The following is a 22150-nucleotide window of genomic DNA, read 5'->3' on the forward strand; positions in this document are numbered from 1 at the left end:
TTGGTAATCTGATGTGTGGCACTTATAACTCCGTAAAGGTTTTGCAAATCCAAGTAATTCTATCATGTGTGTGTTTTTTTTTTTTTGTTTGTTTTTTTTTTCTTCTTCTTCTGGGGAGGCTTGAAATATAAACCGTACCCTGAAAATAAGACCTAGTGCCTCTTTTGGGGCAAAAATTAATATATACAGTTTCCTGAAAAATAAGACCGTTTTATATTTCCATCTGTTTACTTTATTCAGGAAGCAAATTAAAAAAAACTTGTTTTGTTTTACCTCTTGAGACATCTAATTATTAATTTTGAGGAATATTTTGTTTCCTTACATCAAGCCAAGATGGTGAAAACATCCATTGGCTTTCAGGGCACAACTGAATAAATTCCAGGTCCCGTTGCTCACTTGTGCAGTGTCTTATTATTTTATTTTTTTTACAATTGACTCCCTTAAACCCCCCCCCCCCCTCTCCCCATTTTTTGGCATTCCTTAAATCTTAGAGATTTATCTGACTGTGTGGCATGTCTCAGAACAGGGGGATTTATAGAGGCTGGATAATAAAACTGGATATCCCTCCTCTTATTATGCTTGCTGCAAACCCAACACTTGGGGGTAAGGATTTACCTCAGTGGCAAGGATGGGGTGTACAAAGTGGCGCTCTAAGCCTCTGTACCTCCTCAGACTTGTAAGCTTGCTGAGGTGTGGTGGTCTCAAACAGAAAGCGTTCAACAAGCTGCTCTTGAAACTGCATAAAGGTTAGTGGTCCCTGTTGGCTTTTTGTAAATTGCGTAGACAGTACAGGTAGTGATCTGAATAAGGTAGATCGCTACCTTTTTATAACCTTGGATACTGGCGATCATGTGAAACGAGACCACTCACCGGTGACAGCGCTAGCCTCTCTGCTACCTTTTGGGAGCCAAGAGACTTTGAATTTCTCGGCCCCTCCTCAGCTTCTGTGCATGTGTTCAGCCGTTTTGCCACTGGGCGCACGCGCAGAAGTCTGACAGGTCCGTGCAGGAACCTCCTTGTCTGGGGACATCGCTGAGGCCTCCAGTAAGAGGTTTCATCTCCGCTCACAGAACAGATCCATGAGCCGATAGCGGGGAGCTGTCACACTCGCTGACCCCACAGCTTGATTCTTCAGGACTGACGTGTTTTCATGGCCCTGTGAAATAAAGCTCAGACATCGAGGATGTAAAAAAACACGTATAGTTGGTCACTAAGGTGTTAAAGCAACCCTCCAGGCCTGGAGAAATAAACATGGCTGAACTGCTTCTCTGACCAGCTGGTGCACACTGTGTGTTAGTACTCTAAGGGGACATTCACACCGATTCTGAATAATAACCATCCCAATCCCTCTGCTCCCACGGGAAGTTGAACGACGATCGTACCATGTAAACTGAACGAGGCCCCGCAAACAGCAGCCGTTCACTACTTGGGCCCAGGACCCGTATGAAGGTTGCTTAGGACCTATGGCTAACAACGGCTTATAGCCTTCTGTGGTTTTGCCTAGAGTTGTTCTTTGACTTTAAGTATTACTTATGGCCTGATGCCAATAGCCTTTGTTTAGGGCATATCTCTGAGATGATGTGCCCTCTGTCCTTTGCCCAGGGCTTGTGGCCGTGGGGCTTTTACTTCTGTCTTTCTGCTCTGCCTATTGCTTATGACCTAGGTTTTTACCTACCGCATGTATTAGGACCTCTGAGTTCAGCTGCTGCCCTGCGATCTCTTGAGCCTGATGGGTGGTCTTCTGTGGGAAGACCAGTAGATGTCTCTCTGCTCACCACACATCGTCATTAAGGTATCTATGGTATAGAATACCTTTGGCCATCGGAGGTAAGCCTGTTCTGATGATTGCATAAGAACAGGATGAGGAATACACTAAGTGCAAATCTTAGGAGCATGGAGGTTACATTGGGTAAGACCAGGTGATGGTTAACCTCCAATGGGAAATTCTGTTTAAGAATCTGTTCCAAAAGTTGCATCCTAGAGGCTCGCTCCCACGGGTGTATGTGCCCTGCATATTACACATGTGGTTTTCATGTGCGCAAAATACCCAGAACACAGCAAATACGCATGAACTGTACCATGTATATTTGATGTGTCTGTTAACTTCCCATATCTGTGTTGGTGTGTAAGTAGCGCAATAGAAGTCAACAGGTTTTTACCACTACTTATTACATGCATGAAAAATATGTGCGCCACATCCAGCCGGGGCAGTGAGCCCCTATGAGGAGGACTAGGTGTAGGATGCGTCTACGCTTTTGATAGTGAAACAAAAAGATTGCCTTAAACAAGCTAAAAGAGGAAAATGTAAATATACAGTGTGTGTTTATATGTATATTCCTCCCCCCCCGCTTTACACTTGTATGCTGATCTTTAGGACCACCTTTTCGGAGACCATTCTGTGTTCTTCTGGGATAGCTATCCCTAACCACCATTTAACAGCCTGCAGCCCAAGTTCACTCTCTGCTTCAGCTTGTTTAATGGCTAGATCATGCTTGGATACAAATGTATTGGTGTAATATTGTGTAAGTGTGCTCTTTTCTGGAAATCCTACTTCCCTCTTACCAAAATACCAGTAAACAAAGTGCAGTCGATAGGTGACAGTACAATGGGGGCTAACAGCCTCCTTATATATTCTGAAGATGGTACATTTGGTTGTGAGGCACGGTAATACTTCAAAGTTGCAAGTCAGCTTTTGTGTTTCGCCAGTCCTCTATTGGAGGATTTTCCAACCCAATGAGCTGCTAGTCATGAGTTGTGTAGTACTTCAGGCTATAAACCCCTCTCTAGTTTAATCTCTCATGGGTGTAAGTAGTTACTCCATTAGTCTATGACAATACCGCTAATTCACACCCACCCCCTATCGCTATAAAGGGGTTTAGGTATAAACATAAGTAAATAAAGACCTCTACTAGTCCATGGAATCTTGCAAAAGAACTGAGGAGTGAAGGGTTTCCCACCTTTAAAGAGACCTGGGAGGTTCCAGTTTCCTGCCCAGATGGGAGGCGCGCTCTTAGTATTTTTTTTTTTTATTTTTTTTTAAGGGAAACCCTTCATGATTGGAGATGTATACCCATGTTCAAGCACTTAAATGCTGTATTGAGGTCCAGCTCTTCAGAGATTCTTCTCACCCTCCAACCAGGAGGTTGTGTAGCTTCTAATGTTTCTCAGTCTGTCAGCCCGGACACTGTGAGGAGTACCCCTCCTTTCTGGGACGCACCTCCCATGACTGTATGTGTGACTGGAGGAGGAGTTTGGTTTATGCAGCCTATACTGAAAGCTGAGCGGCTACAAACACACGTCTGAGGCCGTTAGATCCGGCAGTGGTAAGGTTTCTGTTTATATGTGCAGATTCCTTGGGCTACGTTCACACTGGGTAGAAATGCTATGCGTCAAACTGCAGCATTACCCCATCAGAGTCAAAATTTGCAGCGATGCCACCCAGAAATTGGCAGCAGATACAGAGCTCCCCTTAACTCCCACTTCTGTACACCATCCACATCGCCTTTCACCTGGCACCCTGTAGTGGGCACCGTGCTGCTGTTAAGTGATGCCACTTCAGCCTCACCTGACCAGTGGCGCTGCGCTCACTAGAGGCTGCGGTGATAACTTGAATTGGGACATGAGGGGAGCGCTGTAACTGCTGAAATCTACTGTGGATATGCAGCTGATTTTTGAGTCAAAAATAGGCATAACTGGCACAAATTTTAACTTTGTTTTGTGGAAATGCTACAGATTTTGTTGCTGAATTTTCTGCTGTCGAAAATCCACCACATTTCTGCTAGGTGTCAACATACCCTTAGGCTGGGGCCACACGGGACGTATCCCCAGTGGAAAGCTCGCGGATTTGCCGCAGCAAGAATTCTGCGGGATAAGCACAGCTGCAAAACCCGCGGGACCCCATGCCCATCTACTATTTGCTAGAAACCAGTGCTTCTGTACTGAACAGAATACTTCAGAAAGCAGACAGCTCTGTTCTTATTGTAGTGGCCAGACTGAGTATTGCAGACTAAGTTCCCATTTAAATAAATTGGAATTTGGTCTATAATACTAAGCCTGGCCCCTACAGTAAGAATGGAGCTGTGTGTTAGGAAAGATTGCTTCTGCACTGGGCCAACTTCTGATTGGCAGGGGATCCCAGGCAACAGACCCCCGCCAATCTACTACTGATGACGTCTCCTAAAGGATATGCCACGAGTAGTATACAACCAGTCATCCCTGTAAACTACTTATTACCCAACTAATGTTCAAATTTTTTTAAATGCAAAATCAAGGGGTTTTCCAAGACAATGTTATTGATGACCTACCCTCAGTATAGGCTATCGATAGTGGATGCCTGAACACCTGAGCAGTCAGGGCCTCAAGCAGCAAGCCTGTCTGTGTCACATAACTGTACCCAGCAGAAGCAGATGGCTCTGACCCATGTAGTGGCAGACACTGGTAACTGCAGGCACGGCTCTTATTTATTTTAACCCCTTAATGACATGGCCTATTTTGGCATCGAGGACCAAACTATTTTTGGTATTTTTTTCCATCTCCATTTTTCAACAGCCATAACTTTTTTATTTTTCCGTTGACACGGCCGTATAAGAGCTTGTTTTTTGCGTGGCAAACTGTAGTTTTTATTGGTACCATTTTGAGGTACATAAGTTTTTTTTTTTTTTTTTTTTTAAGCACTTTTATTGCGTCTCTTTGGGATGCAAAATGCTAAAAATTAGCATTTTTGCCTCAGTTGTTTAGCGGTTTTTTTTAACGCTTTTTGCAGTGCAGAATAAAAAGCGTGTTCAATGTATTGTACGTGTCGTTACGGACGCATCAATGCCAAATATGTGGAATTTTTTAATGCCAATATAAGAACATTAAAAAAAGGGTTTTAACTTTTTTTTTTTACACAATCTGTGTCCCTCTGAGGGACTTTTACTGCAGCACTGCAGATCGCTATGCTAAGGCATGGCAGGACTTCTCTCCTGCCATACCTTATCGCTTATTATAGCGATCATAGGCAATGGCAATACAGGACGCCGGTATCTGGCATCCTGTTGCCATAGCAACCAGCCAAGCTATCGCGAGAGCCGGCTGGAGTCAGAGGGAGCGCGCTCCCTCTGTGAACCCCTTTCCTGCCACAATCTACTTAGATTGCGGCAGGGACGGGGTTAACGGCAGGTGGGCACAACTCTGATGCCCCCCGCTGTCGCAGCGGGACGCCGGCTACTAGTGACAGCCGGCTCCGGATCTGCTATGATCTCACGCTATTCCTATGACGTAAGAGTACGTCATTTTGCGTGAAGTACTCTTACGTCATGGGGAGGGAAGGGGTAAATGGCAACTACAGTATATACTAGAGTATAAGCTGAATCACCGAGTTTTAACCTGGAAAACCTGACTCTAGTATAAGCCTAGGGTGGGTTTATACTCAAGTGAGGTCTGTGTAACAGTGCTTTCAATGGGGCTGTCGGCGGCCATGTTGGAAGCAATGGGCTGCGTGCAGTGATTTTCAGGGAAGGACTTTAACCTCTTAAAGACATGGCCTATTTTGGGCTTAAGGACGCAACGATTTTTTGGCAAATTTTCATCTCCATTTTTGAAAAGTCATAATTTTCTTTACTTTTCTGTCGAAGCGGCCGTATAAGGCCTTGTTTTTTGCGTGGCGAACTGTAGTCTTTGATGGTGCTATTTCTGGGTACATTGACGATATATATATATATATATATTTTTTTTTTTTTTTTTTTTACAGCGTTAATCCTGCAGCATAAATGACACAATAAATTTTTCCTGCGGGTCGGTACGATTACGATACCAAAATTCTTACTTTTTTAGGTTTCTTTCACTGTTCTGCAAGATAAATCCTTTTTTGGATTTTTTTTTTTTCTCTAAAAATCGCTGCATTCAAAGTCCTGTAACTTTTTTATTTTTCCATGGACTGAGCTTTGTAAGGGCTTATTTTTTGCGAGACAAGCTGTAGTTATTGGCACCATTTTAGGGTACATATGGCTTTTTTGATCACTTTTATTGCGTTTTTAAAGAGGCAAAACATTAAAAACTAGCATTTTGCCTGTTTTTTTTTTTTTAAAGCGTTTAACGCTTTTTTCCGTGCAGAGTCAAAAGCATGCGCAGCTTATTGTACACGTCGTTACAGACGCAACAATACCAAATATGTAGGATTAATTTTTTTCTTTTTATGCTAGTATGAGAGCACAAAAAAAGGTTTTTTTTAACTTTTTTCTTTTGTACGTTTCAAAATTTTTTTTTTTTTTTTTTTATATACACCATCTGTGTCCCTCTGAGGGACTTGCAACACAGCACCAACGATCGCTGGGATAAGGCATTGCAGGACTTCTCTCCTGCAATGCTTTATCGCTTATACAGCAATCACTGGCAATACAGGACGCTGGTATCTGGCGTCCTGTTGCCATGGCAATCAGCTGGGCTCTCTAAGATTATGTCGCGAAAGCCCAGCAACTTCAGAGGGAGCACGCTCCCTCTGTGAACCCTTCCCATGCCGCGATCTGCATAGATCGCAGCAGGGAAGGGGTTAACAGCGGGTAGGGAGGCGGGAGCATATCTGATGCACCCCCATTGTTGCAGCGGGAGGCATGCTATGACTGACAGCCGGCACCCGCTGCGGGATAGCACAAGATTACTAATGATCTTGCGCTATCCCCAGGACATAAGTTTACACCCTGTTGCGGGAAGTATCCCGCTGCCAGGACGTAAACTTGCGCCCTGGAGCGGGAAGGGGTTAAATATAAGTTCTTCCCTGAAAATCATCCCTAACGTGTTTTAAAAAAAAATTAAAAAAAAAAAATCCCCACACGGCTCAGTCGCTTGGTCCTCCTGCAGTGCAGTGAAGTTCTTTCAGCAGGCGGAGACTTAAAATCTCCGCTTGCTGAAAGGGCTGTATCTCATTGGCTGAGCGCTCAGCTGTCTTTCAATAACTGGCTGAGTGCTCAGCCAATCAGATACAGCCCTTTCAGCAGGCACAGATTTTAAATCCCTTCCTGCTGAAAGAACTTCACTGCACTGCTGGAGGACCAAGCGGCTGGCCACGCCTGAGCCCCGACAGCGAAGTAAGTCTTTATTTAACACGTTACGGATGAGTTTTTAAGGAAGGTCTTATATTAAAAACCCTTCCTCAAAAATCACTGTACGCAGCCCATTGCTTTTAATGGGGGCAGCGGCCCCATTACAAGCAATGAGGCATGGATCTGCACTCTAGTATAAGCCGACGAGGGGCTTTTTCAGTATAAAAAAAAGTGCCGAAAAAGTGTGCTTACACTAGAGTATATACGGTATGCCTGAAATTACCAGCACTGGCCACTACATGGGTCGGAGCAGGCTGCTTATGCTTTATATCCTGTGTTGTGGCACTGACAGCGGGTACCTAAATAGCTGATTGGTTGGGATCCTTAGTTGTGGAACCAAGCTGATTACCTGTTGCTGACCTTTTCTGAGGATAAGTAATTAAAAACACCATTATAGGGGTATCCCAGCAATTGTTTTTTTAAGTGAGTTATATTCTTAAGGTGATAACATGTAATTTTGCAATATAATCTACTTGTTTTACAATCCTGCAAAGACCTTGCTTTACCAGTGGTGCCCCACCCCCGCATGTCTATTCATATCCAGTAGTTATGATCTGTATGCTCTTACTGGTCAGGCCGCTCAGTGCCTTCACATTCTGTAAGGACTGTGCACTTATCAGAAACTGACAATGAGGCATTGTGGGAAATAGAGTTTTTAACACAACCGATGTGGAACTCTAAGGCTTGTTGTGCAGCAAGAAAGGTAATGAAGTTGTCTGAGTTAAGTGGACACTTGGAATAATGCCAATAAGTAGAAACAAGCGTTTCCCAGTCTCTGGCCTCCCCCTTAACAACGTGTAGATGACAGCCGCCTCCCATGTCTGGGCCAACAAATACTTGGGTTCCCCATGAACTAACACTGCTGGGGCATCTCTTCCTACAGCTGTGAGTCTGTAATTCTACCAGAATGTTATGAATGAATTGACAACTGAGTGTTACTATTCAATCAGTGCAGACAAACAGGGTTATCAGACTGTAGGAACACTCAGTTGCTAATTTATTCCTACAGTTCTATGAAAACATGCTACAGGGTTATTCTATCCTAGGTCAGTGTTCCCTAACTCCAGTCCTCAGGGACCCAACAGGTCATGTTTTCAGGATTTCCTCAGTGTTGCACAGGTGATGTAATTCTTGTCGGAGCCTCAGACAATGCCACAGGTGTTCTTACTATAGGAGATCCTGAACACATGACCTGTCGGTCCCTGAGGACTGGAGTTGGGGACCCCTGTCCTAGGTAATACAAGTATTCACTTAAACAGAAACCTCATAAAACTGCGCTCAGCATTCTCCCCAATAGCCTATTCAGGTTACCATGACGACCCACTTAAAGGGTATATTAAACATGGAGCAGATTTGTTGCAAAAATGTCTGCGATCTGTACAATCAGGTTTAGGGTGCATTCACACGACCGTATATCGGCTGGGTTTTCACGCCGGCCGATATACAGCGTCTCTCTCTGTAGGGGGAGGAGGCTGGAAGAGCCGGGAGCAGGAACTGAGCTCCTGCCCCCTCTCCGCCCCGCTGCACTATTTGCAATGAGAAGGTGGAATGGGGTTGGCTAAGTAACAGGAATTAGCTCCGCCCCTCTCCTCATTGAAAACAGTGCAGGGGGGTGGAGAGGAGGCAGAAGCTCAGAGCATTGCTCCCAGCTCTTCCAGCCTCCTCCCCCTGCAGACAGACGCCATATATCGGCCGGGCGTGAAAACCCAGCCGATATACGGTCGTCTGAATCCACCCTTAGTGCGGTGGTTGCTGCAGCGTGTACAAGGACTTTGTTTCATTCATATGACAAGAAGTTGCAAGCTTCTACAACAAGTCTGTGCTAATGTACCCCTAGGCCTCATGTCCAATGGGCCCACACTGAGTCCAAGTGCAGAAACCTGCAGCTGAATACACCTATTCCCACAGCTATGGGTACTTTCTCACCTGTGTGGCTGCGGTGTGGGTCTTCTTGGTCCTGAACGGATCTTTTCTTCTGCACTGCAAAGTGTATGGGTACGCTGGCCAGCACGCTGCGCTCAGCGTCTCTCCCCCCCCCCCCCCCCCCTTCAAATTTCCTGCTTTCCCGCGGCACGTCTGCAGTGTCAGCTGTGTGTGCGCCACGAATCAGATGGCTTCCATTGACTTCTATGGAAGCCATCTGTGCAGGAATCAGCCAAAAATGGAGCATGCTGTATTATTTGGAAAATATGCCATCCGCAGGTATGTATTTCTGGTGAACACCCAATGATGGTCTATGGGCATACTGGACTGCAGATAAGTCAATGATGTCCATGGAGATGAGGCCTTAGAGTCCATTTAAACGGAACACTATATTGTTTGATCAAGTGATGTCCTTGCTCGCTCGTGCAGCCTGTTTATAGAAGTGGATGCAGCGTCTGCTTGTTCAAACCAGAAATCGTTCAATCGTCACATTCGTTGTATAAGTGACTGAGAAGGACTGAACGATCGGGATTCAAACTGAACAATTAGTGAATGAGCCAACGATGATTTTTATCCCTGCACAAAACGGACAAACGAAAAGTGAACTATTTAGCGTTTATAGTTGGCTGCGTTTACACTCCTCGCTTATCGTCACTTTTGCTCGCTTGAACAATTTTTTTTTTAATGACAATGGTTCCGTGTAAAAGGGCCTTAAGCCACCTAGAAAACTGATCAAGCTATAGCTGCAATTCATGGTGCACATGAGTCGGCATATCAGGCTGATCTGTAATCCATCTCGTTGTGCCCTGACACTGGGGATAACAAGTAGCAGAACGCCTCCATGTGCCCATAGTGGATACGACCAGCTCAGGAAACTGAAGAAAATGTAATATTGCTAAAAGAAGGCATCTGTTCTGGCATTTACAGTAGTGCAGCAAGAAGGGACTGCTGGGCAAAGTGTGCTGCTTGCAATACTAGGTGCTGAGTAAGTCAGCCTTATGCTACAGCTCAGAACGGGTCTATGTTCACATGTGGGGAAGCTACCCAAGTTGTCATTGCTGCAGAAACAACCCCCTTCAGATGCAAGGAACAGGTTTTTAGCAAGTCTACAGCCTTAACAAAAACTACAGTCACCCGTGCACAGGCCGGATCTGTGGAAAAGCACAGGAACCAAATCCATCCTAAAACTAGGTTGACTTGCCTTTTTCCCCTCCATGAAAGCGGATTTGCTGAGGACTTTATGCCGAGTTGTCCAACCCTCGCAGTACAAGGGCCAAACAGACCTGCTGCAGGTTTAGAATCTGCAGCGGTTTTGTAAAACATTGCAGATGGGTTGCAGATAACTTCTGCATTACTTGAGGGGAACCCCACCATGTGTGAAGGCGCCCTGATGCTTGACAATATTCTTATGGAGGTTGGCAAATGTTTGATCCATGTGATGTGGATCCCGATTTCCACAAGTGCCTTAGTGCTGAACAAGTGGCTTCCAGCCTCAGGCAGGCACGACCACTTGAGGACAGTTAAAGATTTTCAGACCAACCTACAGCATCGAAGCTAAAGAACCAGCTAAATCAAGGAGGAGAGGGGAAGGGGTACAAGATGAAGTATAAAGTACGGTTCTGCATGCTTCTGGGAGCGGCTCTGGCAACACAACTGCATGTGTAAATACAGCCCAGAGATCTGATGAGGATATTCATTGTGGTGGCATTGCCACATTCTGCTCTTGTACTTCCACGGTTGGAGCTTCCCCATGCGTGGGAGTTACCAACCTTCCCTCAGAAACGCTTTCTAAGCAGTGGCCAAATGGTGCGATTTTCAAGCACGGTCAGGTTTTTGTTCTGCATTTTCGCGTTCTACGCACCTCATCACCTATCACAACGATTGGGCGCATTAAAAAGCGTGGCAGACGCTGTACCATGCATTCAAACACAGTTTGAAATGGTGGTAAATTACTGCAGTTTCGAGCGGCGTCTATCTGAACACGTGTGAGAGCGGCCCTGGGCTGCACTCGCTCGGAGATTTTGGCTTTAAGCTTCAGCTGCGATTTTGTTTTTGCTTTTTTTAAAGAAAAAAAATTCAAGTCTTCTGTTCTCATTTTGTGCACTTGGGTTTGGCTTAAGAAAAACAAAGTGCCTGTATGAATGCAGAGTTACTGAGGTAACTGGTGGTTTACCCCTATTTCTGAACGGCTCAAGTGAAGACATGCAGTCCCGCTATTCCTAGCCCTCACAATTCACCGCATTAATATGTTTATGCTAAAGAAGGGTTAGACTTGATTAAAAAAAAAAAAAATTCCACTTTTGATCCGTTTTCTCTATCACAGTACGTCTTTCCATGGGCAGATTGCTGCTTGTAGCGGAGCTGTAACCATACGGGCAGAGAGTTGATTTTATCAATATGCCTCCACCCGCTACTATATCATAGAGAATGAAAAGTATCCGATCCCAATTCTGAGTGCAGATCTGCTAGGATTGTCCTCTTACAAAAGATGCTGGCTCTGGCCATGTAATTCTTATATACCGTTTTATATAAAAAGGTTCTGTACAGAAAGCACATCCTATTTACATGAACAAAGTGCGGGGCTCTAGTGCCGAATCCTGCAGCTACCAGATTTAAAAGGTTTGCAACTGTTAAAAAAAATCGTTAAAAATGAGGACCCTCCTCTTTGGTCACTGGCAATGGAAACCTAATGGCTAGAGTCTACTAGTTCTACCTCTTAACAGCCGCATGTAGCAGAGAGCGCAAGAGGAAGAGTCTACTGAGGAGAGCTGCGGCCGGCTCGGCTCCCGGAGAGCTCCGCTGCTGGAAGACTGTGAGCGACAGGTCCACCTCCGATTCTGTGATGTCCTCCGCCTGATACATGCGACTCTGTGGTCTCCTTAGCATTTCATCCGAACGGTCGGTGATGGGGGTGCGCAAGTGGTCTGCAAGAAAATGCTTCTAGTTTAGTTGGAGCAGTTATCCATGCAGCAGCTTCATCTTCAAGGCTGTTTTATATGAAAGCTGGAGTCCGATTACAGCCTATGGGCCACTGCTCTGTTTATAGGACCGCCCCGTGTTCGTGATCTGTGGAGGTTGGACTCAATATACACAATTCTATGACAGACTTTGACCAAATACTGGAATTTGGTAAGATTTGACAGCCAAAAGGCAATATTCATCATTATTAACCATGTAGTAGTCTGTGTACAGAGAATCTCTTCATGTACTATAATAGATGGTTTAACCCCTTAACACTATATGAAGCAAGTTTAAGTCATGGCAGCATGGTACTTAACGCACCAGGACATAAACCTATGTCATGTGGATGGCACAGAAGCTGAGCCCGTGCCGTTTTGCAGCAGGAGCTGGCTATTACCGATAGCCGGCCTCCTTCTGCAATACCCCTACCTGTTCTCCACTTTTAAACCCCTACATGCCTCGTTCTACATAGAGCGCTGCATGTCAAAAGGTTCACAAAGGGAGAGCGCCCCCCCCCCCCCCCCATGATGTAATACTGGCGTCCTAGCTTACCGTTGCCTATGATCATGATTACAAGCAATAAGGCATTTAATTACAGAAGCCCTGCAATGCCTTCAGGCTTCTTCAGTCTGAAGAAGAAACAAAGATTCGCAGGCTCGTTATAACATCATGTACTTTAGCCATTAAAAGGTATTACCATATATACTCTAGTATCAGCCAACCCGAGTATAAGCAGAGTCAATATGTTTTACCACAAAAAAAAAATTAAAAAAATTGGTAAAACTTATGGACCAGAGTATAAGCCTAGCTATACTAGGGTATATACTAGGTAAAAAACAAAACAAACAAAAAAAAAAACAAACAAAAAAAAAAAAACACACAATACTCACTTCCCAGCCTGCGTCTGTGTCCTAGGCACGATTGTCTCCCTGGCGGTACGGCAAGCTGCTTCAGACTTCTCCCCGGCTTGGTTTTGAATTCCCCCACCGTAATTAAGTGCTGTGATTGGATTGAGCGCCAACCAATCACAGCCGGTGCTCAATAAATCAATCACTGCCCTTCAGTGATGTAATTCACTGAATGGCTGAATGATTGGCACTCAATCCAATCACAGTACTTAGTTACACAGCGCTGATGGCGGGGGAATTCAAAACAGAGCCAGGGAGATGACCGCGGGGAGAAGTCTGAAGCAGCTTGCTGCACCACTGGGGACACAGACGCCGGCTGGGAGGTGAGTATTGCGTGTTTTGGGTTTTTTTTTTTCACCTCACTTGAGTATAACAGAGGGGGCTTTTTTGGCACTTTTGTTTTTTTGTGCTGAAAACCTCTGCCTATACTCTAGTATATACGGTATATCTACAAGTCGTTTCCCTTGCTGGGAACAATCACATTTTGTTCTACTGGCTAATACCGTACCAAACCTGTTTTTATTTTTCCAACGATTGAACTCTTACAAAGGGCTTGTGTTATTTCGGAATGAGCCCTAGTCTTCAATTATCCAACTTCTGGGAACCTATAACAATTGGACTCCTTTTTATTTTTCTTCTAGAGGCAAGGTTAACAAAACCTACAATTCTGGCATTTTTTTTTTATTCTTAACAGCATTCACCGTGCAATCTAAATAGCATATTAAACTAATTCTGTGGGTCAGTTAAGGCCCATTTACAGGGCCGATGATCGCTCAGCAATCACTGAGCAACAGCTTTGAGCGATTATTTTGCATTAAAAAAAAATTGGTATTTAAGTAGCTACTCAGCTACTTAAATACCAATTATGTATGCAAATGAAGTCTTTCCTGAATGCAGTTAATAGCCGGAGGCCATTATCTGCGCTCAGATCCTTTGTTCTTCATGGGGAAACAATGCTTTCACACTCCCCCAAGGAGAACTACTGATAAAAGTGAGGGATGATTTTTAGGAGAGCTTCATTTCAACTAAAAGTGCCTGAAATGTGGATGCCCCGTGCCCATTTACACGTGCCGTTTATCGCATTTTTAGCGATAATCGTCCAGTATAAATGGGCCTTAAAATTGCAGAAGTACCAAATTGAGTTTGCTCCCCCCCCCCCACATTTTTGTTTTTACTTATCTGCATTCACAAACCCCTAACATTTTTTTTCTTTTTTGCCAAATGTGCTGTATAGCACTTTTTTTGTGGTGTGAGATGTACTTTTTATTGATCAATGTGATATTTTAATCTTTCTATTCCGGTTTCTGTAAGGAGAGTGGCAAAATTAGTGCTTTTTTTTGCCATTTTACTTTATGATGTGCACTGTGCGGGTTAAATGTGCTAACTTTTTTTTTTTTTTGGGGGGGGGGGGGGAATATTATGAATACAGCAATGTGTTTTTTTAAATAGTAAAGGGGAAAATGTGGGATTTTGAAGTCTCACTTTTTTTATATTTTATTAGGGGACTTTAGAAAAATGATAGTTATCGTAATAATAAATACACTGCTATACTGAAGTATAGCAATGTATTATATAGCCTATGCAGCTGAGCCTCATTAGGCCACCCTAGCTGGTATACCTGGAGGCCATATTTAACCTTCCAGGTGACATAGCTCATGGGGACCCTGCAATGGAATCGCGGGGGTGGGTGGTGGGGCGGCCCTTCCCGCTCACCATTTTACATTCTGCAATCACACTGACTGTGGCATGTAAAGGGTTAAACAGCAGAAATCAAAAGGTTTCTCTGGCCCCCGCTGTTCGAACAGGCTCCAGGCTATTATCCAACAGCTGAGCCCCAACTTTCCCAGGCATGGGAGACTTGTACATGCTTCTGCAGCTGTGATCACGTCATATCATAGATGATCCTTTCGAATACTTGCATTTTTCAATAGTTCCACTGTGGTTTTTGGAAACGTACTTTTGTGGCACAGAAACCACTTACATACTTTATTACCCCATTTGTGCTTTAGACACTTTTGCTGTGTCCAAAAAGGTATGGCCTAGATGTGACCATGTACATAGCAAATGTCATAAGCCAACCGTCCCCATACGAATTATACGTCAGTCATCCAAATTCATAGCCTTTCTGATGTATATTAGAGTGGCTCAACAGATGAGGTCAAGAGAAAGGATTGGGGATGAGGAATTTCAATGCCCCATCCTATTGTTCCCCAGGTAGTAAGCTAAATCAGTCGAGCTCTGCCAAATATTCATTTAGGGAGGTAAGCTGCAGCCAAAACATTCATGTGCAAGGGGACAGCCGGGAAAGAGAGGTAAGAAACAATTATTCACCAGATGTTGTTGAATGTGTTTGAACAGCATATAGTTGGAAAAAAGTGTGTAAAGCGGTGCCAAGTTTCTTATCCAGCACAACTCACTCTAATAACTATTTAGACAGAAATGCTGAGTTTGCCCCATTATATTTAACTGTATGCAAAGAGAAACGCACAAGAGCAAGTGAAGCAGCTAATAGCGATCCATCCAAAAGATAAGGGCACATAGCAGCTTAGGAAAATCTAAGTTGAGAGGCAGAGATGGTGTGTACACACTGACTGCAGGTCTGAGAGCTGTGCGAGTGCAGGAAGCAGAGCCTGTGAAGACAGATCCTTCCCCACAGCTAAGATTACGTCCTTAAAGGGGTTGTCCCGCGCCGAAACAGGTTTTTTTTTTTCTCAATAGGCCCCCCGTTCGGCGCGAGACAAACCCGATGCAGGGGTAAAAAAAACCAAAACGGATAGTACTTACCCGAATCCCCGCGCTCCGGTGACTTCTTACTTACCTTGCTAAGATGGCCACCAGGATCTTCACCCACGGTGGACCGCAGGTCTTCTCCCATGGTGCACCGTGGGCTCTGTGCGTTCCATTGCCGATTCCAGCCTCCTGATTGGCTGGAATCGGCACACGTGACGGGGCAGAGCTACGAGGAGCAGCTCTCCGGCACGAGCGGCCCCATTCAGAAGGGAGAAGACCGGACTGCGCAAGCGCGTCTAATCGGGCGATTAGACGCTGAAATTAGACGGCTCCATGGAGACGAGGACGCTAGCAACGGAGCAGGTAAGTGAATAACTTCTATTTGGCTCATATTTAATGCACGATGTACATTACAAAGTGCATTAATATGGCCATACAGAAGTGCTGAACCCCACTTGCTTTCGCGGGACAAGACTAGCTGAATGCCTTACAGCAGGCAGTGGATTGCAGAAAGACTGTACTGTAGACTTGATTTTCATTGGTCAAAACACATTTTTAATGGAAGTATAATTTGTAAGCATGGTGAAATAGGTGAGGGGAGGGGGGATCTTTCTGGGGATTTCTTTTTATGGTGGTCATGCTACAGTAAAAATGACCTGCTTATTCTGCGAGTCAGCATGATTATAGAGATACCAAAGCTGCATAGCTTCTCTACAAAAGAGAAACAGTTGGTCAGTTTATTTTTTTTTTACCTCCCTCAATCAATGGAGCTGGGTAAGGGCTGATTTTTTTTTTTTTAAGGATGGCCTGTAATTTATATTGGTAACAGATTGAAAGGATGGGACAAAAGCTGGGACTATGGTGTATGACCCGATGAGGAAAAAACCAAACTAGATAATTACTCCGGCCTTCTCCCTGTTAGGCTGCCTGCAGAGGGCCGGGTCGGATCCGGCTGCGAGGATTCTCGCAGCGGGACCGAACCAGAGCGCCTGCAGAGAGCAGCGTGACACTCACCTCTCCCGTGGCCCCGCCTCTTTCATGTGCCAGCGGCCGGGCAGCCAGTGCATGCGCAGAGTGGAGCCGGCAGCTGGTGAGTGACATTTCTGTGCGGGGCTCGCATGCCGCGATTTGTTTGAAATCTCGCGCGGCCAAATCGCGGCCGTCTGCATAGGATTGTGTTTGTTAACGCAATCCTATGGCAGTTTCCAGGGGCAGAAATTCCACCCGTCTGCAAGTGTTCTAAGAATGAGAGCGAGGGGCAAGGCTAGAGGTGGGGCTAGAGGGATCATCATAGTGATTCTTCTCTAGCAAAGATAGGGTGCAGGGCTAGCAGGTGGATCTTGGCCCCCTCTTGGCCAGAGATTGAGTCACGATGAGAATACCTCCAGCCTCACCCCCGCTCTCAGGGAAACCCTGGGGAAGCCCTTTAGCTGCGCCCCCTATCCAGTCCATACTAAATGCAGCTTCTATACTCTTCCTATCCAGCTACTTCTCAGATGCCTCTGCGCTATGCCAGTCACTGCATTGGCTGCCCATCCCCTACAGAACTCAATTCAAGCTCCTCACCCACAAAGCTCTCCATGGCACTGCACCGCCATACATAGCTTTCCTCCTCTCCGTATACCTCCCAGCCCACTCACTACGATCAACCAACACAATTAGACTAAACGCCCCTCTAATTTGATCCTCACATGCGCTCCTCCAAAACCCCTCTAGAGCAGCAGTACTGATGAAGAGGCACAATTGCCTGGAAATGCATCTCATGCCAGTGTCACCAATAAAAGAGAATTCATGCCAATTATCCTGTGGTTTCTCTTATTGTATATCAGTTTTTTCCTCATCCCTCCAACCTGACAGTTACAAATTAAAACTTTACTGTCAAGAGAAGCTGGTCCAATTACCCTGAGTTTTCTCTTATACACAAGTTGCACCTTAATCCCATTTCTCATCCCTTCGATCTGACGGATACTATTAATGCGTCCACCCTTGCCAGTGCTATATCTTCCTGGGTTGGCTGTACCTGATCAGTCTCATACCAACTAGCTGCTATCACTGACAAACTCCTTAAAATAGAACCTTTAATAAAGAAATATTAAAATCTAGAAAGGTGCGGCTTATGGACAGACAAGACAACTTCTCCATTCCCCTCTGATACTAACATTATATACCTGAGCCCATACAGTATTGACAGATACCCACGTCAGTACCATATTTATCACCTCACTGAGTGGACGTGCTCTCATTGGGCACTATGAATGAGGATTGCGCTTATCCATACTACTTGTCAATGCGCCCGGTCACTAGGACACAAGGTATCATGTGACCATGCCCGCGTGACTGTGTCCAGCGTTAGCAACGCGTCCCTGGTTACCTAGTACCAGGTTGCTATTGTGCGACGTGTCACGCTAGTACCACATGACCGGATGGGCGGACTCCGTGATTACGTCCACAGCAGCACTGACGCAATGAGTCATGTGATCGCATACTCGGGACGCTGCCCTGGGATAGCAATGAAGCGCCCCGTTAACCATGCGCATTGGGGTATACCGACGGCGATCGGACCCTATAGCCAGGCAGGACAGGGTTACCACTTTCTCTTCCCAGCCTATGGGACTTCTTTATTTTACATCAGTAATTACATGGGAGGTTGACAAGGGGCGGTTACTTACCATCTGATTGGATCAGAGAGCACTTACCCCCGAAGGGGTGGGACCAGGTTTGGCTTTATAAGACTGCTACAGTCTCATCTTGTACATATGCCTCCAGCCTACCTTCAAGGCTGGAGATGCTGCTAGGCTGTTTAATGTATTATTTTTGGGTTCTCTTGCCAATATATTTCTCTATTTAGCTAGTAGTTGCTAGTATTCACTAGATACCTGGCTTTTCTAGACTCCTACTCAAGCAGTTTATTTCTGCCCTTGATTGGGGTTTAGGCAGTGGGTCTTTGGGGCATTTATTCTTGCATCACCAATTTATACTGCTGGGCCCATTAAGCCCATATGGTGATCTACGCACGACCCATTTGAGAACCATTTTTCCTGGCATCATAGTGCTTAGCCCTCATTTTATACATCCTCTAGGACTTATGTGCTCTAGTATCCACTAGACACTGTCCCTACCATTAAGGGTATCCCTCAGGTTTTCTAGTAGGACATTTATTAGGTCTATCACTATTTAATAGTCATACGGTTTGCTCCTGGTGAATCCTCATACCAACTAGCTATATTATTAAGGGGAGCTCTCTGCTCCCAATTCTGTTCCACTAGAGACACTCCGCTCTTCTTCCTTGCTATCATTGTAGTTTTCATTGGAATGCGAGAGGCACATAGGACTTTTTGATTGCTTTCTACTTTTTTCTTAGGGTGATGCTGGCATTGTTTTTTATTTAATGTGTTAACAGTAAATTTAAAAATGAAAAGGTTTTAAAAAAAAATAAATAAATTTCCAGGTGAAGTTTTATTTGAAGCCATCACTGAAGAATGAACAGATCAATGAAGCATGTAAAGGTTTTTTTCCTGGGATTAATCACCAATTACCGTATATACTAGAGTATTCGCAGACTAGAGTATACATAGAGTCAATAAGTTTTACCACAAAAAAAAAAAAAAAAAAAGGTAAACTTATTGACTCTAGTATAAGCCTAGCTATACTCTAGTATATACTAGGTAAAACAAAAACGGAATACTCACCTCCCAGCCGGCATCTGTGTCCCCGGCGGTGCGGCAAGCTGCTTGAGAATTCTCCCCACTGTCAGCAAGTAAGCGCTGTGATTGGATGAAGCACCAGCAAATCGAGCGCCAGCTGTGATAAGCCAATCACAGTCAGTCATTCAGTGATGTAATTCCCTGAATGGCTGTGAATGATTTGAATGCTGGCCATGATTGGCTGGCACCCAATCTAATCACAGCGCTTACTTGCACAGCGCTGACAGTGAGGGAATTCAAAGCCGAGCAGGAAGATGACAGTGGGGAGAATTACAGAGCAGCTTGCCGCATCACCGGGGACACAGACGCCATCTGGGAGGTGAGTATTGCGGGTTTTTTTTGTTTTGTTTTTTACCTCACTGAAGTATAAGCCAAGTATAAAGTGCTGATAACCTGCTTCTACTGGAGTATATACGGTAAGTCACTCATGTTAGATCCCCTGTCCCCTTTGTTTCTTTGACCTGTACAGAAGACTGGCCCTGTATCTGACAGGTTTTCACTAGCAGGGCATGGCTTATGTGCAGCATTCATTTACATTAGAAACTCCCAATGACGAGGCTGGGAGACAAAGGGGATTTTGTGCTGTTTAGTTAGTTTTCAAACTGTCATCTGTAGGACATCACTCTCCAATACAGATAGATTCATATTAGGAAAATGTCACAATAGGCCCACGTACCTGCTATAATGGTTTGTAAACTCAGGCAGAGCGTAATTGTATAATGCAGCATTTCATCCCATCGTTGCCACTCTAAACCCTGTAAAATAGAAATAATGTAAGGAGCCATGAAAAATATGTAATTACATAGAAAAGATTGTTTTACCATTGACAAGTTTAAAGTGCAACTGCCTCCCAAAGACTTGAAAAGGCATAGGTTTACTGAAAAGTCTATCGCTGGGTGCCAAAACCCCCTATAGACTGCTAGAACAAAGCAGCTGAAGCGCTCCTCCGAGCGGTCACTGCTCACTAGCTGAAGAATGGCTCAATAGCAAGTCCATGGGCCAGTATTTAGCTAGCGAGCAGTGATAGCACTCTGATGAGCACTTCAGCAATCTGTAAGGGTCTCGGCCCCTAAACCCTCAGCCATCTAAACTTTTGACATATCCCTATGCAAGATCACCTTTGGAAAGCACAGTTGGACTTTAAGAGCAAACGAGCTTATCCCACTCTGACCCAAGTTCAATAGGATCAATGCCTGCAATACCAATCCAGGCCACTGCATTGTGTACAGAGCTATCAGCTTCTGGCGCTGTAGCAGACAGCTGCCTGGCAAACAGTCATTGGTGGTTCCTGGTAGCGCATTCTAACTAATCAACTATTACCTATTCTAAGAATGGGTCAATCGTTCAAACCTGACGACTGTATTTTGGATCTAAGGACACAATGATTTGTGAGGGATTTTTTTTGCATGGAGAGCTGTAGTTTTTATTGCTACCATATTTGGGGTACACAACTTATTGTATAACTTTGTGATTTTTTTTTTTGGGGGGGGGGGGGGTTCACTATGGTACAAATGCTGTAGTTCAACTTTTGAACTATAACTTTCCTGGAAAATATTTGTTTTGCATTGCTGCATTCAAAGACCCATAACTTTTTCTTCATTGATGGAGCTCTGAGTGACCTTTTTTTTGCATGAGGAGCTGTAGTTTTATTGATATCATTTGGCGGTACATAGGACTTTTGATCACTTACTGATTTGGGATGCAAATGAACAAAAATACAATTTGACTTTTAATTCCACGTGGCAAATGCTAAAAAAAGAAGTGTTACTGTAAGGGTAGTTTTATGGGTGAGACTATCAGACTTTATTAAAGAAAAGCACACAAAAAACAAGATTTTTGTTACTGCAAAATCCCTTTCTCGTTCTGTTCGTTAGGAGACAAAGCAAAACCTTGGCGTACAGCTACATATACAAAACCTTGGCGTACAGCTACATATACAAAACCTTGGGGTATATGCCACAGTACACGGGATGCTGCTAATACAGCTGTAGTGTGTGCGCCTGTTTAGTTATATAGGCCATTGCTGCAGTCTGCTTCTAGTGGCCTAGAGCAGAGAGCAAACTAATTAGGTCTGGTGCCTGAAGGGCACAGAGAATAACTTGATGATCCCAATGCAAGATTCTTGTTTATGTGCCAGAATAGAAGGGAATCATCAGACTCTCCTTATAGGTCCCAGTCTCCGTTCTATTGTTCCATCTGGGCAGGACTGCTCCCAGAAGAGAATATTGAGGTGTTGGGAGAAGTATTGGGTTGGCCAAGGCTTGGATGGCAAAGTTTTGTATGCCAAATGGATTCCCCCCCCCCCCCCCCCCCCTTCCCCAAAGGATGGGTTTCAAGGGAAGAGTACATCTAATGAGGGTGCCCCATCCGGCAGAAACTAGCAGTTGCAAGGGGAAACCGTGATAACTTCCTATCGTGCGCCAAGGACAAATAATTCTGGATAGGTCCTAAAAACAGTATGCCTGACACCTTTACCTTAGGTAGGAGGGCAGTACACAATGGAATGAACCTACAGTCCAAGGGAGAGAGGTAGTGCATTGACATCACACTGCCAATGCTGGCAATCATACAGGTGAAGTGTGCAACTCAGTGCTTGTAGTAGAAATGCTAAAGATGAATATTGATGTGTACCCATCAGATATACCCTATAGCAGCATAGTGGCTTCACAATTACTAATGATGGGATGCCTAACTATTCCTATAGGGAAAGCTATTGCTTTACGGTGGGAAATGGATGCTGAAGCGGACCACAGTGTGGTTGGTGTAGTAAGCGGGTAGTTTTTGCCAGGCAGATGTACCAACTGAAGGGCGACAAGAATCTGCCTCAGTGTTACAGAGATAAGCC

At 44.7% G+C, this 22150-nt stretch overlaps 1 protein-coding gene across 2 annotated transcripts in view; it reads right to left on the reverse strand.

Annotated features, from left to right (window-relative positions):
• Positions 1-11508: 11508 nt before the first annotated feature.
• Positions 11509-22150, reverse strand: part of SIMC1 (SUMO interacting motifs containing 1) — a 37287-nt gene continuing 26645 nt past the window's right edge. For both annotated transcript variants that reach the window (XM_066591179.1, XM_066591180.1), the window contains exons 9-10: positions 19982-20060; positions 11509-11926 (exon numbers count right to left, since the gene is read on the reverse strand). In XM_066591179.1, the coding sequence (XP_066447276.1) occupies positions 11712-11926; positions 19982-20060 (294 nt within the window). In that variant the 3' untranslated portion in view covers positions 11509-11711. The remainder of the gene's footprint in view (positions 11927-19981; positions 20061-22150) is intronic.

Source organism: Eleutherodactylus coqui, chromosome 2 (assembly GCF_035609145.1).
Source record: "Eleutherodactylus coqui strain aEleCoq1 chromosome 2, aEleCoq1.hap1, whole genome shotgun sequence".
NCBI lineage: Eukaryota > Metazoa > Chordata > Amphibia > Anura > Eleutherodactylidae > Eleutherodactylus > Eleutherodactylus coqui.